Source organism: Mastomys coucha, unplaced genomic scaffold (assembly GCF_008632895.1).
Source record: "Mastomys coucha isolate ucsf_1 unplaced genomic scaffold, UCSF_Mcou_1 pScaffold6, whole genome shotgun sequence".
Taxonomy (NCBI): Eukaryota; Metazoa; Chordata; class Mammalia; order Rodentia; family Muridae; genus Mastomys; species Mastomys coucha.
Window position 1 is genome coordinate 25553532 of NW_022196912.1, and position 15735 is coordinate 25569266.

At 53.9% G+C, this 15735-nt stretch overlaps 1 protein-coding gene across 1 annotated transcript; it reads right to left on the reverse strand.

The window, feature by feature from the left end:
* Window positions 1-639: 639 nt before the first annotated feature.
* Window positions 640-15003, reverse strand: Garem2 (GRB2 associated regulator of MAPK1 subtype 2). The gene is made up of 6 exons (XM_031357598.1): window positions 14737-15003; window positions 11756-11896; window positions 6101-6231; window positions 4533-5594; window positions 3653-3822; window positions 640-2804 (listed from the first exon to the last, which is right to left on the reverse strand). The coding sequence occupies exons 1-6, from the start codon at window positions 14846-14848 to the stop codon at window positions 1787-1789; spliced, it is 2634 nt and encodes an 877-aa protein (XP_031213458.1). The 5' UTR covers window positions 14849-15003; the 3' UTR covers window positions 640-1786.
* Between the last annotated feature and the right edge of the window lie 732 nt (window positions 15004-15735).

Sequence of the window (15735 nt, forward strand, 5' to 3'; positions counted from 1 at the left end):
TGGGCTCCTAACTGGGTCCCACTGAGTGGATATGGAACCTGATTCAGGTCCATCCAGATCACTCTGCCTTCTAACACTGTGCTGACTCCTGTCCTGTCCCACATGTAAGTGCTGCATGTATTCCCACTGACAGACAGGAAGCTCACCTGGCTCCACTGAACACTTGCAGTTCACTGCTAGGAAGACCAACGCTAAAGTTGTCATCTCAGATGCATTTTCAGATGGCCAAAAGGCAAAGAGCAGATGGAATGCACAGAGGCCAAGCCCAGGTGTCCACTGTGCAACAGAGGGTGTCTTGGGAGCTTGCAGAACTGCAATGGCACCAGACCCTGGTGGCATTGAGCTTTGACTTCTGGGTCTTCCCTGCAAGCACACGATGTGGGCTCTGATAAAAATTACTCCAGCAGCCTAGTGGCAGCAGGTGGATCTCTGTGAGTTCAAGGAATCCTGTCTCAAAAAAAGAAAAAGATTCTTGCAAGGGGGTAGTAGGGTTTTACAGGCCACAGTGAGGATTGCTACCATGTGTATCCAGGGTATAAGAGTAGGCCACATATACCATTCCAGAGTCCTTCCCTACTTAAGAGACACACCCTTGATGCTCACAGGCTTCCACAAAAAGAATCAGCCAACACCCAGGACCCTACTCTTTCACCACTCCAGGGTCTAGCCTTTATTTCCTTATTCCTTAAGGTTTCATTAAACAACTGTGAGAAGACAAACAGCACAGTGTAAGTTTCCATGTTTTCGTCTGAAAGGCACAGATGGGCAGGGCTTAACTATTCATAAAACACAAGAAATAAATATCTAGGTAGGCCGGGGAAGGCAGATGAGAAAACTACTACCGCTGGGGCCCTGACACCGGAGGCCATGAGTGCGGTTCTTGTTAGAGGTGCTGGAGAATGAGGATGAGGGGTGTGTATTAGCCAGGCCTCTACCATCAAACAGATCACCATACTCGAGACTGAAGGGTACAAAGATCTGCTCTGAACCATGTGAGTAAGTTCTCGACTGAGCTCAGGAGCAAGCAGCTTTTCTGAGCCACTTGCTGCTCTTTACCAGCTACACTGTCCTGTACCAGTGACACTCCAAGGAGTCCAGCAGAGCCAAAACTGATGGCAGGAGACTAGTAGGGTGGAGGTGTCTGACTTACATCTGGCTCCTCTCCCTCAGGGACTAGGTCCTCAGACTGCCCTATGGAAAACAACAGGCTATTTGTGATGATGTCACAACAGGGACTCTGGTGCTGGACACAGACGTGTAACTGATTCACAGGGCAAGGGGGGTACCTCACAGACAGAAATCACATCCCTAATCTGGAACAGATGCAGGCCAAAGCCGCACAGAGCATGAAAGAAAGGGCACTTTGGGGACACTGTGCTTAAAATGATGAGCCATCTTCCCTTGTCTCTAACCTGAACATACAGGGCTGAGAAGTGTGTGTTTGTGAAAAGCTGCAGCAGGGCAGAGAAAGGCATTCTACCAGCACGAAGCCACCCGATGACATACACACTACCTTTACCCTGCTGTGGGGGTGGCACTAAAAGCCTCACCAGGGCATGCACAGAGCGGTGCCTCCTCCTCAAAGGGCAAGGCATACTCCTGCAGGGTCTGGCCCCAGAGGGCCACCGTTTCCAGTGTATCTCCCCTGGAACACCCAGTGCTCCAGAGCAGTCTCCATCTTGACCCAGATTTTCCCTGCAGGAAGGACCTGCCTCTGGGAATGCTGTTTCTGACAGACCCAAGTTAAACGCCAGGGCCTCTGCTCCCAAAGTTCAGGCTGTGCAGTTCAGATCTTGGGTCTCCAGCCTTTGATGAACTGCATGATCTTCTTGACCTGAAGCTTGGTGAGATGGAAGTCATCGGCCAAGATGTCTTCACTGAGCTGCACAAAGATGCTTCCGTCAATGCGCTCTCGGGCAAAGAAGCTCACCACGTCCTCTGAGAGCCCAATGAAGCGCAGACTACGAGAGACCTCTTCCAGGGAGAGTGTGGACAAGTCTGCTGGTGGCTGCCAGGAGGAGGCATCCCGGACCCCAGCACCTGTGGCTCCCTCCCTGGGGCTGCCAGGAGGCCCTTCCAGGCACCCTTGAGTGAGAAAGAGTAGGGTTCCTCCTGCCTCAGGCCCCTGCAAGGCAGCTGGTGACAGTGAGGCAGGGACCTGCCTCAGCACCAAACTTTCGGGCTCAAAGGCCTTGGGTGGACCAAGTGGTGAAAGGCAAGGTCCAGACCCAGGTGCCCCCGCAGCTCTGGGCTCCTGACAGCGCAGCAGCTCCAGCTCACAAGGACTGGCCTGCCCCAGCTCAAATGGGTCCAGAGGCTCTAGCGCTGGCTCCTGCCACTCGGAGCTCGACGAGGAGGAGAGGGCAGCTGAGTAACCTTGGCCCTGTGGACCTGGGCCTGGAGAGTGTGTGGGACTGGAGGTAGCCAGGGCACCCGAGGTGGATGTGGACCCAGAGGAGGAGACCGCTGGAGCACCCAAAGGGTGGGCAGGCCCAGAGAAGGGGTTGAGTGCACCAAAAGGAGCAAAGGACTTCTGGGGACGAGAGGGCTTGAACAGAGGTGGGCAGCTCTGATAGTTCTTAACCGATGAGGTGTCAGCCCCCAAGAGGGAGGTGGTTCGACCACTCAGGGGCTCTGCTAGGGCTCTTGAGACCTGGCTGGGTTGGGTGGTGGTAGAAGGCAGGGTTCCTGGTGGCGGCCGACTAGAGGACTCGCTGGCTTTACAGTCTCCCCAGGTGCAAGGGTAGCAATAGAGAGAGTATGCATCCGGTGACGGGGAGCCACTGCCACTGCGGGATCCTACCCTACAAGCAGAGACAGACACAAACACACACACACACACACACGCCTAAAGCAGACAGAGTGGGAAGTGACCTGCACTGGACCCCAGAGCCGTTGGCAATGAACTATCCCCACTACTGTCCAGCCTGAGACCCTCTTGGATCCCCTAAGTCCCCGTGTCATGTCAGAACACGCAGGACAAATGGACCTGAGAAAAGTACAAATTGGAAAAACCATAATCTCAAAGCTAAAGACAGCTGTGGTTAAGAGAACTCCTTACTTTTCCTGAGGACCCTGGTTAGGTTCCCAACACCCAATGGTAGCTCATAACCATTCATAACTCCAGTTCCAGGAGATCTGAAGGCCTCTTCTGATCTCCATACATACACGCAGACAAAACATTAATGTGCCTAAAGTAAAATCAGTAAGTCTTTGTTTTTGGTTGTTTTTTTTTGTTTTGTTTTGTTTGTTTTGTTTTGTTTTTGGTTTGTTTTTGTTTTTTTGTTTGTTTTTTTGTTTTTTGTTTGTTTGTTTTTGTTTTTGTTTTTTGTTTTTGTTTTTTGTTTTTTGAAACAGGGTTTCTCTGTGTAGCCCTGGCTGTCCTGGAACTCACTCTGTAGACCAGGCTGGCCTCAAACTCAGAAATCCGCCTGCCTCTGCCTCCCAAGTGCTGGAATTAAAGGCATGCGCCATCATTGCCCGGCCAAAATCAGTAAATCTTAAAAAAAAAAAAAAAAAAAAAAAAAAAAAAAAAAAAAAAAAAGATGGGTGCTTCCCTGTAGCGGAGTGGCTAGTGCAGAGAGTAACTACCCCCAAGAAACCCCACCCCCTACGCATCCGAGCAAAGTCAGGGACCAAGGTAGCAACTCACCCATCCTGCAGGCCGGAGGAATAGTAGGAGAGACTGGAGCTGGGCGAGTGGACAGGCTGCAGCTTGGGAAAGCGGGGCGGCACCGGAGGGCTCCCCGTGAGCCTGCTGCAGCTGCCACCACCCCTAGGAGGCACTGGAGGGGCGTGGAGCAGGCGGCACTCTTCCTTCACCTGCAGACAGAAGACCATGACTGCCTCACCAGGCAGCCGGGCCCTCCTCACCTCACCTCCCAAGCAGGTGGGCTGGGCCTGAGACCTCGTCCCAGGCAGAATGGAGGCTGTTCTGTCTAGATACCCCTAGTCTATTTCCAACCTGTTTTGTCCCTCAGATTCAGCCCACAACAGTCCCATATTCCATCGTGAATTCATTGTGAATGTTAGTAGATGGGGGACAGGGACCGGGGGTGGGGGGGCGGGAGATGCTGATAGCGACATTCTTTCTTATGAGAAAAAGAAAGGGAGCTGCTACTAGGATCCCGTCGTTTCAAATTAAGTTCCTCAAAGAGTGTGTTAAAAGGTGTGATTGATGAGGGAAATGTCCTGTGGACAAATAAGTGGGGAACCGTTAAATATCAGCGTAGAACATGTCAGAGCCTATAATGTGGTTCTAACTCAGGATTCCAGGGGTTGCTAGAAATCACTCGCATTTCCTACATTTACTGCACCTCGAAACTTTTCCATCATGTTGGACTTTGTGGAGCTTGTGGGTAACTGATTCCAGCTCACCCTCAATTCTCTATGCCTTGTGTGTGTTCCCTGGTCTTTCCCCATCCCCTTTCCCCTTGGCTCTGGCCATCCTGCCACTCCCCAGGAGCACGGAGTCTCCGTGGCCCTCTAAACACTGCCTAAGTTCCTTCAAGGACTGAGCAGAGCTCACTCACCGCCTCGGATTTGGGGGGAACAGGAGGCGGTGGTGCCTCTGGCTCATGCCGTGGGGGCCCCACGGTCCCAAAGGAGATGAGGTCCGTCCCCGCCAGCGGCCGTGCACGGGCGTCGGCGAGGCTCTCTGGGGCTTGGTGCACCCACAGCTCCTCGTAGGGGATCTCGGCGCATCCGGCCGCTGGCTCGGTCGCACCCGCCCAATCCGGGCTCACATACTCCTGGTCACCGTCGCCGGGCGCGGGCAGGGCGGGACCCAGGCGACCCGGCGGTCCAGGCGCGCGGACAGGCCCGGGGGCGCGCGGCGCGGGTAGGCAGAGGCGCGCACGGCGGGGGCTGGCGCAGTCGTCGGAGAGCTCGGCGGGCGCCTCGCGCACCGCGGTTGAGTACTCATCCGGATCGAAGCGCTCGCGACAGTAGGAGGCGCTGTCGCGGACCAGGCGCTCGACGCGCGGGTCGCCGGCCAGCAGACCCTGCGGCAGAGTGAAGCGCGGCGTGTCGGTGAGCAGCAGGAAGTGCAGCGGCGCCGGGCCCTCGCGGCGCAGCGCCAGCCCCAGCACCACCGTCTTGGAGATGATGCTGACCAGCTTGTAGCAGTGGCCCTCCCGCACCGGGTGGAGGTCGTATGGGTTGCGCGGCGGCCGGCTGGGCACCAACACGTTCACCGGCAGCCGCACGCGCTCGATGATGGCGCGCACCGTGTGCTCGCCCTCTTGCATCTGCAGCTCCAGCGGGCTGCGCGTGCTGAAGCGGCCCTGGCACTGGAAGGGCAGGCTCAGGCTCTCGTTGGTGCGGTGGTTCATGCAGATGAGACAGGGCATCTTGCCTTTGACGGGCCTGGCGGCCCCGCCGCCACCCCCTGTGGCCCCCATGTTCCCGGGACCGCCGATTCCTGCCAAGGCCCCTGCACGGCCCAGCTTGCGCAGGAGCGTGGTGAAGCGCGAGCGCTCCTTGGTCGTCTTGGCGCACAGAATCTCTGCCTGGCCCATGAGTGTGAGCTCGTCGCCTGCGTGCAGTGTGAAGTTGTACACCTCGCTGTCCTCGCTGAACTCGCCTGACACCACCTGGGGAACCCCAGAGACAACAAAGTGAGACCCTAGCTAGGGTCTCAAGGAAAGTCACACACCAACTCCAAGCTCTTCGAGCTCTTCAGCCCCTTCCTCTTCAGCTGTGGCTGACATCAGAGCAAGAGCACTGGACTGGGACTGGAGGGAACCTGCGACTCAAACGTTTTCTTTAGATCCTTAGTTACCTCGTATGATACTATGAGTATAGAGATGTACTTTAAAAGTGCTCTTTCACGGCAGATTTTATTAAAGCCATCACCATTTGCGTGATAACAATACCTCACCCACCCAAGACTACCCTCTGGCCGTGACCCCTCCACGAATCATTCCTGCTTCACCACATTTCCTAGGAAATGCTTCTGTCCACTGAGCTAGTGAGCAATGGCCTGACTGTACCGAAGGGTGCTAAGAAGCCACTGTCCCTCCTGGATCCTGTGAGCAACATTCTAACCTATGGAAAAGGGAAGCTTGGGGAGGTCCTACCCCATGCCAGAAGGACTAACCTTTACACTGAAGGTGATGGCTTCCATCACAAAGATTCTGTCAGGGAAGACACTGGCCACCTCCTCCACGCTGCTGAAGTATCTCACGGGCTCCCTCACATCCCGAGCCTGCTCCAGGAGCTTGAATTTGCCTGCATAGGAGACACAGGCTGCTGGGGGAGGGCCTGCTTGCTAGGGGCCAGGTCTGAATTCTAGGAACATCAGGCCCCTTACTAACTGCTATCCCAAACTCATCCAGTCCCTCTGGAATTCAGGTGGGCACAAGGAAGGTCTACTAAGGTCTAGTGTACACATCATGTAAATTGTCTGTCTCACCTGGACAACCATATCTGCTTTTGTGATAAGCTTAAAGATAGGCTAAGAAATGCTCTGCCTTCACACTGATGAGAATCGGGGAATTAGTGAGGACTAACAGAGGGTGATGGAGAGAGGACATAGTTTCCCTAGTTATGCTGTGGTTCCTCTCTGTAGTTCACTCACATTCATGGCATCCCCCCTGTGGTGTAAGTCACTACCAAAGTCCCTTCAGATTGGACAGCTCTGTAAACAGTCTGCTTTTCAGAAATTCAGGCTGGCTGGGGAGATGGCTGAACAGTTAAGAGCACAGGCTGCTCTTCTGGAGGTCCAGAGTTCAATTCCCAACAACCACATGGTGGCTCACAACCATCTGTAATGGGATCTGATGCCCTCTTCTGGTATGTCTGAAGACAGCAGGTAAAAAGTCCTGAGGCACAATGTGTGGGGAATTGCAAAGCTGCACCTTTCAAATGAAAGGGACTTTACAGAATGGACATCAGCAGGCAAAGTGCTTGTTGTACAAATATGAGGACCAGAGTTCAGCTCTCCAGCAGCCACATGGAAAGCTAGGTGGGCACAGGCAAACTTCTGTAATCCCATCTCAAAGCAAGTGGAGACAGGAAATCTTCAGAGCAAGCAGACCAGCCAGACCAGCAGAAGGAAGGAACTACAGGTTCAGAAAGAGACTCTGCCTCAGTATACAAAGTGGGGAGCAACCAAGGAAGGCACCTGATGTCAATTTTAGGGCTCTTCACAACGTGTGCATGCACACACATGTGCCCACACACATTCTGACATACATACTTGCAAGAATATCACATACCCATGCACGTGTGTGCACACATAAACAATAAAACCAGGAAAGAAAATGGATGAAGCCCTCTGGAACAATTTGAACAAGAAAATAGTGATCAAGCCGGGCAGTGGTGGTGCGCGCCTTTAATCCCAGCACTTGGGAGGCAGAGGCAGGCAGATTTTCTGAGTTCATGGCCAGCCTGGTCTACAGAGTGAGTTCCAGGACAGCCAGGGCTACACAGAGAAACCCTGTCTTGAAAAACCAAAAAAAGAAAAAAGAAAAAAAAAAGAAGGAAGGAAAGGAAGGAAGAAAGAAAGAAAGAAAGAAAGAAAGAAAGAAAGAAAGAAAATAATGATAGAAGCTGAGCTCTGGCAAGACTCAGGCAAGCAATCCAGTAACAAATCCTGGAGAAGAGCCAGGGAATAGCACACAGTAAGCAAATCCATGGAATACTGACAAGACCCCTCAGACCCTAATGATGTAAGGGGAGAAGTCAAGGAGGAAAGGACTGAGGGTGAGACATATGGCCTACTGGTCACAGAGGCGATGGCAGACTGTTCCACAGGAGGAACCAAGAGGAACAAGGCAGAGGCAGATCCTCGAAGACTAACAAAGAGCCTCATAGGGTAGTGCCCCTTGTTGGTGCCCCAAAGGGTAGTGTCACTTGTACATGTGGGAACGAAAGAGTAACAGACTGAAGCGCCAGTGCAGCTGTGGGGCAGGTACGTTAGGGAAGTGGGAAAGAGGGTCTCAACCCTTTGGGGACCCAAGACCCCCCAAAAAAAGCCCACATTGCTCATAGTATAAACACATAGTGAAGAGGGTTCCTGCCCTTCCCCCAAAGTCCAACCAGAGGCAGAGGGAGACCAAGAGACCCCTGGTGCCTGACTTGAAGAGCCTCTGGCCAAGGGCAGAGCCTGAACCACCATCATCCAACGCCAAGGAGAGGATGGGAACTAAGAAAGAGAAGAGAAGACAGCAGAGGTGCCCTGGAACAAACCGGAGTGAGGGTTCCGGTCCAGCCCCAATCTCCCAGACGCTTGAGGGAAGAAGGGCCACGGAGGGCTGAGCCAAGGCGCATGAGTCCCGAGGACGCTAGCACTCTCTAACCCGCTTCAATCTCCTCCATATCACAGGTGAACCCACACCCCTTAACCACGAGCTGCCAGACGTGGAGAAATGCTTGCTGCCCCCTGTGGCGAGATTTGGAGCCTAGTCAGGGTCGGATCCTCGGAGGATGTGGCAGGGAAGATCGATGTAACCATGGTATCCAGCGCCGCCCCCTCAGCAGCCCGGCCGGGTCATTTCTGCCGGGAGGGAGGAAGGAAGGGAGACCTCCCGGGAGTCGTGCGTTGGCCTCTAGAAGCCTTCTCTGCCCTGCAGCTTCCCCTCCTGCCTCCCCCAACGTTGGTGTTAGTGGCAAGGTCTACTAAAGGATCTGGGGACTGTCGCATATTTGCACTGTGCTGATCGTCCTTTCCAGCCCGCAGCACCCTACCCTGCAGCTTCCTCTCAGACCTTGACCTCTCTCAGGCGAACTCTCAGTAAAGAATAGCCATAGGGATCCAGTTGCTACTGTCTAGTTTGCACAAAGCCCAGCTTGGTTCTGCATCGCAGCAGTTAGGTGGGAAGGAGCACAGACTTCAGACTTGGATGTGGCTGAGTCTCAGTTCTACCACGAAGCAGCACGTGAAATCTTTTGCTATCTGGACTTTGTGGTTTCCCGTATGTAAAATGGAACCAGACTAGTGGCTCACACTGGAGTTGAACGCAGGGGCGCACCTGACAAGTGTTCTGCAGAGACTGGAAATATCCAGTGGTTAGGGAAGGTGTTTGGACACTCAGGCAACCCTGGCCCAGATTTCTCAAGACACCAAGTCACCCTGACTCCCGCAGCCTGGAGACCGCAGGCGCAGGCAGCAGCAGTGGCAGCGCCCCCAGTCCCACCCCTCCCCCGCTGGCCACAGCCGGCCGGGCCAGTGCCATTATTAATTCATTGGGAGGGCTCAGCGTGGAGCCTGCACTCTGAGCCTCTTCGGAGGCCCAGCCCCCTCTCTCCACTCCCACGAAGTGAGGCCCCCAGCGGAAGAGGGAGCAGAGGGCTGCAGGCCCTGCCGGCCAGCTGCCACCCCACTGTCCTATCCCCACCTCTCACGCTCACTAAGGAGGCATCAAAATGGAGGGGTAAAGGATTGGGGCTTCTCCTCCATTCATAGTGTTCTGGAAACTCTATAACTTTGGTTGTAAAGATACAACCAAATTGATAACGCTGTGAGGGCCTTCACAAACCGCTGGAGGGTTTTAGTTCAAGAAAGTAAAAGATCTCTACCTGAACAAATGCTAGATTCTCAGGTAGGGGAATTTCTAGTCTGCAGCCTAGGACAGAAGCCTCAAGTCAGCCAGATAGTGGGGACAGCTCCTTCCTGGAGTATTGGAAGTACAGATGCAAGCCCTGCCAAGTGTGTTATAAAGATCTTAAACCTGGGGCAAGGTTTAAGCCTTGACTCAAAAGAGGCACAGGTCAGAGAGAGCAGTAGTAAGGGCAGCGAAAGACTGTGGTCTTGGGCTGGTGAGATGGCTCATTGGGTAAGAGCACTGACTGCTCTTCCAAAGTTCCAGAGTTCAAATCACAGCAACCACATGGTGGCTCACAACCACCCATAATGAGATCTGACACCCTCTTCTGGTGTGTCTGAAGATAGCTACAGTGTACTTATTTATCATAATAAGTCTTTTTTTAAAAAAAAAAAAAAAAGACTGTGGTCTCTCAGCTCCAAAGGCCTTTGCTATACAGCCCAGAGAGCTGTATAGTGGCAGAATGCACAGAATTGGAGCCTTGCTCTAGTTGTTAATGGAAGTGGATCAGTGAAGATGATGATGGCTATCCCCCAACCCAGGATCTGGAATGACATTACTGGAATGGCACTGCACTCATACCTTGGGGACAACAGCCTATAGAGCTGTCATAGGGCAATAAGCGGAAGCCAGCGGTTATAATACCCGGGCTCTGGCCCTTGACTTCTCTGAAGTGCTACACTTTCTTTTGGCAGTACACCCTTCCTCCGAACAAAACCTTACATAAAACACAAAGAGTCAAGCCTGGTGGCACAGTGCAGACCTGTAACCCAGCCACTCAAAAGGCTGAGGCAGGAGGAGCACAAGTTCAAGACCTGCCTGAGCTAATAGGCAACTTATCAATACCATGTCTCAAAGTAAAGGATGGCTGAGATGGCTCACAAAGGTGCTTGCAGCCAAGCCGGGAGACCTGGGTTTGGTTCCTATGTGGTAAGAGGCAAAAATCTGCAAGCTGTCCTTGGACTTCCACACGTGCTGTTACATGTGCATGTGCGCGTGTACCCCCCCCCATACACACAAAAGAATGAATAAAAATCTAATAAAAAATAAATTGAAAAGGTAGAGAAGGGACTGGGGATGTACCTCAGAGGTAAAGCACTTGTCTAGCAAGAATGAGGCCTTAGTTTTAACCTCAATACTACAAATAAAAAATAATAATACAAAACACATAAAAGCAGTTAGCACATTCTTTAGAAATCTAACACTTTAGCATTGTTTATAAAGCCAATCCAAGGAGACAGTTGAACACAAAACTGGAGAAAAAGAGTATTCAGTGCTGACAGGCAGCACAAGTTGGCCTTGGCACGCCTTGGTCAGGACCGCCTGGTACTGAGCAGAGCCCAGCAGACCTTCTCTTTGGGAGTTAAGAGCAATTCAGGATACAGCCTCGAAATGCTCCAGTTAGGGGTAAAGTCTGATTTCTAGTAGCTTAGAGATATGGATATACTTGGCCTGCTGAGCTGGTACTCACCTTTAGTCCTAGCACTTGAGAGGCAGAGTTCTGTGAGTTCCAGCCTGATCTACACAGTGTGACCCTGTCTCTTTTAAAAAGTGGGTATTTTTCATCATTACTTCAAATATATATTTAAAAATAAAATGTACCAGCTGAGCAGTGGTGGTGCACACCTTTAATCCCAGCACTTGGGAGGCAGAGGCAGGTGGATTTCTGAGTTTGAGGCCAGCCTGGTCTACAGAGTGAGTTCCAGGACAGCCAGGGCTATACAGAGAAACCCTGTTTCAAAAAACAAAAAACAAAAAACAAAACAAAACAAAAAAACAAACAAAACAAAAACAAAAACAAACAAAAAAGTAAAATAAAATAAAATGTACCTAATATAGTGGCTCATGTTTAAAATCATAGTACTTGGGAGGCTGAGACAAAAGGCTAAACCTGAGTTCAAAGCCAGCCTTAGCTACATCGACAAGAACCTGTCTCTGAAATATAAACTAAGAATCAAAAGTCTGTAAGCCCAAATGCCGCCTCTTCAGAAACAGGTCTCCACAAACAATACTGAAACTCCTAAGCCATAACTCTAACCATAACCTCCAGCCACCGCTCCTCTAGCATGTCCTAGCTCATTCCTGATGCTCCAAGGGAAGGTGGTCATCAGTGGCTTTCCCTAAACAGTCCCCCCACCCTTGCTCCCTGCTCCTCCTCCTTCCCCATGCTCAGAGATCTTAAGCCATCTGGCCCTAGCTGGGCACACCTGGGTACTGCAGGGGGATGTCAATCTTGGGCCCAATGACGTAGTGGCCCTCCTCCAGGGTATGGGCTGTCACTGTCGTCCACTGGCGGCAGGAGTGGATCAGCAGGATATCTCGTTCACTGACACCCTCAGCATACTCCCCTGGGAGAGAAAAGAAGAGAGGGGAAGAAGGAAAGAAGGAAGTCAGGAGAGGAAGAAAAAAAAAGACTAGGTGACAACGTGACATCCCTCCCCCTTTCTCAGCAGGCCCCTGCCTGGGGATTGTGCCCTGTACTGCTCAGCAGCACCAGTGGAGCCCCGTGGGCTGTCAGCTGTGTTGTGAGTCTGGCCTGAGCCCCAAAGCTCTGACTCCTATGGGGACTCAGCAACTACAGCCTCCACAGCCTCCCATTCATCATCCCACCAGAGTGCCTGCTGTCCTGGCCCAAGCTGAGGCTGGGGACTCCCAACGGATGAGTCTGGGCCAGCCAGCTTCTGCCCTCCAGGCAAGTTCAGGCCTCAGGAGACACAGAGGAAGCAAGTTGGAGGCACAGAGCTAAGGGTGTGTAGGGCCATGGAGGAGGAGGACACAGGGCCTGGAGGGTGGGGGGAGTAAAAGAGTCCTTGCTCTTGACAGGAGTCAGGCCTTAGGACCAGGCAAATTCACGTCAGTGGGATCCTGCTAAGTCAGTGCCCAGGCCAGGAAAGGAGGCCCTGCTGTGGCAAAGGAAAGAACTAGAAAGGATCTGTCCCGTGGGTCCTGGCTATGAGGACCCTCACAGTCACTGTCAGCTCGGAATGCAGAGCTTACAGGAGCCTACTCCTGGATCTCTCAGAGAAACACTCTCTACCCACTGCCATAGAGTCTCATATTCACAGGACCTCAAAGGGTGGGGAGGGAAGCACAGCCTGACACTGAAACCCCGCCCTAGAGAAACTACTTCTTAAAGTTGGGGCAGCACAGGCACTGGATTTAGGAAAGCAGAGCGGGGGAGGGGGAAGGAGCCTAGGAAGAGGGAAGCAGCCCAGGGGCAGAGGTGCTAGAGTTGGGAGGGGTCTGGACTCAAGAGGCTCCATCCTCAGCAACGGTTTCCAGGGGAGCAGGAGGGGCAGCCCAGCTTCCAGGAGACTGATGGGGCGTATCCTGGATGCAGCTGGTGGGCACAGTGGGGGTGGGGATGTCTTCTACCCAGCCCCCCCCCTCTCTCTCTCACACACACACACACACACCTTACAAATTTTCTACCAGCCCAATGAATGGGAAATGGTTTACTTTAATAGCAGGGACTTCATAAAGCATGTCTGTGTATACAATGGGTGGGGTAGTATTCAGGGCCTTCAGGGGAAGATCTCCCATTCAGGGTCTGAGGATGTGTGTGCACTAAAGTGCAAGCATGCACGGGCGAGGTTTGTCTGAGCCTTTCTCCTCCAAGCTCCTGGAGGAGAGGAAGCTCTGTTCTCTCTACAAGCTCTTTCTAGGGCTAACCTAATAAGCCCTACCCACCACTATTCCACAGGGACACAGGCAAAAGCCACACACAGGTATACACACCAATAGCCAGGGGTCACCATCAGCAATAATTCAACTGCCCCCAACAAGACAAATGCCCCAAACAACACAACTCAGTCTCAAGATCCTACCAACGGACCCTCCTGAATTCATACCCTAATGGTGACGACGGTCACCACCACACTGTCACAGGCAGCTAGGCCATCCCACACTATTGCTCATTCATTCATTCATTCATTTAATGAATGAATCTCCGTACTCCTTGGCCCTACCCAAAAGCCAGCAGCCCCGTGGAATGGGACGCACAGGTGTCAGGGAAGTGCAGAGAAGGCCTAGCCATAAAGAAGCGCTCAGCTCAGAAAAGAACTCAAAGAAAAGGGTGTCAAAGAGATGCGTGGGAAGTGAGCAGGAAGAACCTAAGGCAGAATTTCCTATTCACAAGCAGACACAGTCCAGCTGCAAGCGCAGTTCTGGGATCGCACGCTGAGCGGTGGGTGAGGCCCCACCAGAGTTGGACTCTATAGATATTCCACCTAAAGGACCCGGACCCCGAAGTCCCACAGAGCCTGCTTCGGCCCGCCTGGTGCTCACTGTGCCCAGTTCTTGCTGTTCCGGGTCTGAGGAGGGGCTGTCGGTCCCGGGAAGAAGACAGCACAGGAGTCCCATTAGCATTCAGGGAAGCGCGTGTGCCAACGCGGGCCAAACCCCTATTCTTCTCACACACAAAACCCCCAGCCTGGCTGCCAGCCCCGGCTCCCGCCCCTCCCCCAGCCAAACAGCTCCCCTTTCCCCAACACTACAGTCCTCTTGCTCTGTGCAGCCTTCAGGCGCTCTCCTATATTCGGTCCCATCATCCGAACACCGGGGGCCTATTGGAGAAATAGGACGAGAGGTGGGGGAGGGCCGGGGGGTCCTGTGCTGAGATGGGGAGGGGAGGCGCCTGGTGGCAGGCCCGCTCACTCAGGCCTCTCCGGAGGGTAGTCTGCCCGTTGCCAAAGGACCTCAGGATGTCAAAGGACGGTTCAGGAAAGGTCCCGAAAAGGGACTAGCGGGGATGATAGGGAAAGACCTATCGTGGTTCAAGGGATGCAGCAGGATGAAGGTGAGAGGCTGGAGACAAAGGGATCAAGGGGGTGCGGCCCGGGCAAGGGCAGACAGGCGCTGGGAAAGCGGGGTGCACCAACAGACAGAGCGGCCCACGGGCTCAGCAGCGCTACCGGCTCCAGAGGAGACTGAAAACTTTGCTGCAAGCCCGCGGCCAGTTTCTAACACTGTGGGGAGTCGGTTGGGCCCAGGAAGCGGTGCCCGGACTTGGGGGCTCCGGTTGTTCCAGGAGCCGCCCCAGAAGACAAGCAATGCCCCCATCGCTGGGGCCGGGGGCCGGGAGTGTAGGGACCGAATGCGCCTAGCAGTCTGGCCAGCTCCAACAGAGCGAGCGAGGCCCCTACTGTCCGCATCCTCCGCCTCCGTCTCCCCTCTGGACACCCGGTACCTGGTCCGAGGCAGGCGAGAGTGGGCAGGCGGCAGCGGCTTACGATGAGGTCCAGCGGGAAAGCGCCCATGCTCCAGCGCAGCCCGGCCAGCCCAGCCGCCAGCTTCTCCATGGCATGGGCGCTCCCCGGGGTCCGTCGTCCCGGAACCCCGACGACCAGTCCCGCGCAGCTCGGGCTGCGCGCCCGCCGCCTCCTCCTGGGCTGTAGCGGCGCTCCCTGCCTGGCCGCCCAGCGGAGCCTCAAGAGTCACGTGGCCAACCTCCTCCCACGGGGCGCCGGCCCCCACCCCCATCCCCGCCCCGCGCCCCGCCCGCCCTCCCGCCCGCCCGGCCCGCGCCCCCGGAGCGCCCAGGTGACGGCCGGTGACAGGCCGCTCCGGGTGGATGGGTAGGGAAAAGGAGAACGGGGTTCGATGGGGCTCTGGCCCGGTGTGCTAGGTTATCCCCTCGTGCCAAGGCCTCTCGGAGCGCGGACCCAGGACTTCGGCGTTGCTCACGTCCGCTACTCCAAGCTGGAGGCTGCGCTGTGGCGGGGATGCTCAGACTGGGGAGGAGCAAAGAGGGCGGGTGGCCCTTGGAGTTTGAATCTAAGTGGTCTCCTGTAAGAGCACTTTCCGAAACCCCGCTCTCCCACCCCCATCCCCACTCCCACCCCGGTCCGCTCTGTAGATGGGGAAACAGGTTCAAGCACCTGAACGATTGAGGTCAGTGGCTGGGCTCTTTTCTTTTTCTTCCTTCCTTCCTTCCTTCCTTCCTTCCTTCCTTCCTTCCTTCCTTCCTTCCTTCCTTCCTTCCCTTTCTTCCCTTCCTTCCTTTCTTTCTTTCTTTCTTTCTTTCTTTCTTTCTTTCTTTCTTTCTTTCTTTCTTTCTTTCTTTCTTTCTTTTTAAATCGGCTCTTTCTTTTCTGTTCTCTCCATCAACTTTCTTTCATCCCCTCCTGGCTGACGCTCCGGAGTTCCTTTAGAGGAGAAGCCTTTCCCAGACGCTTTGCCGGCCTGG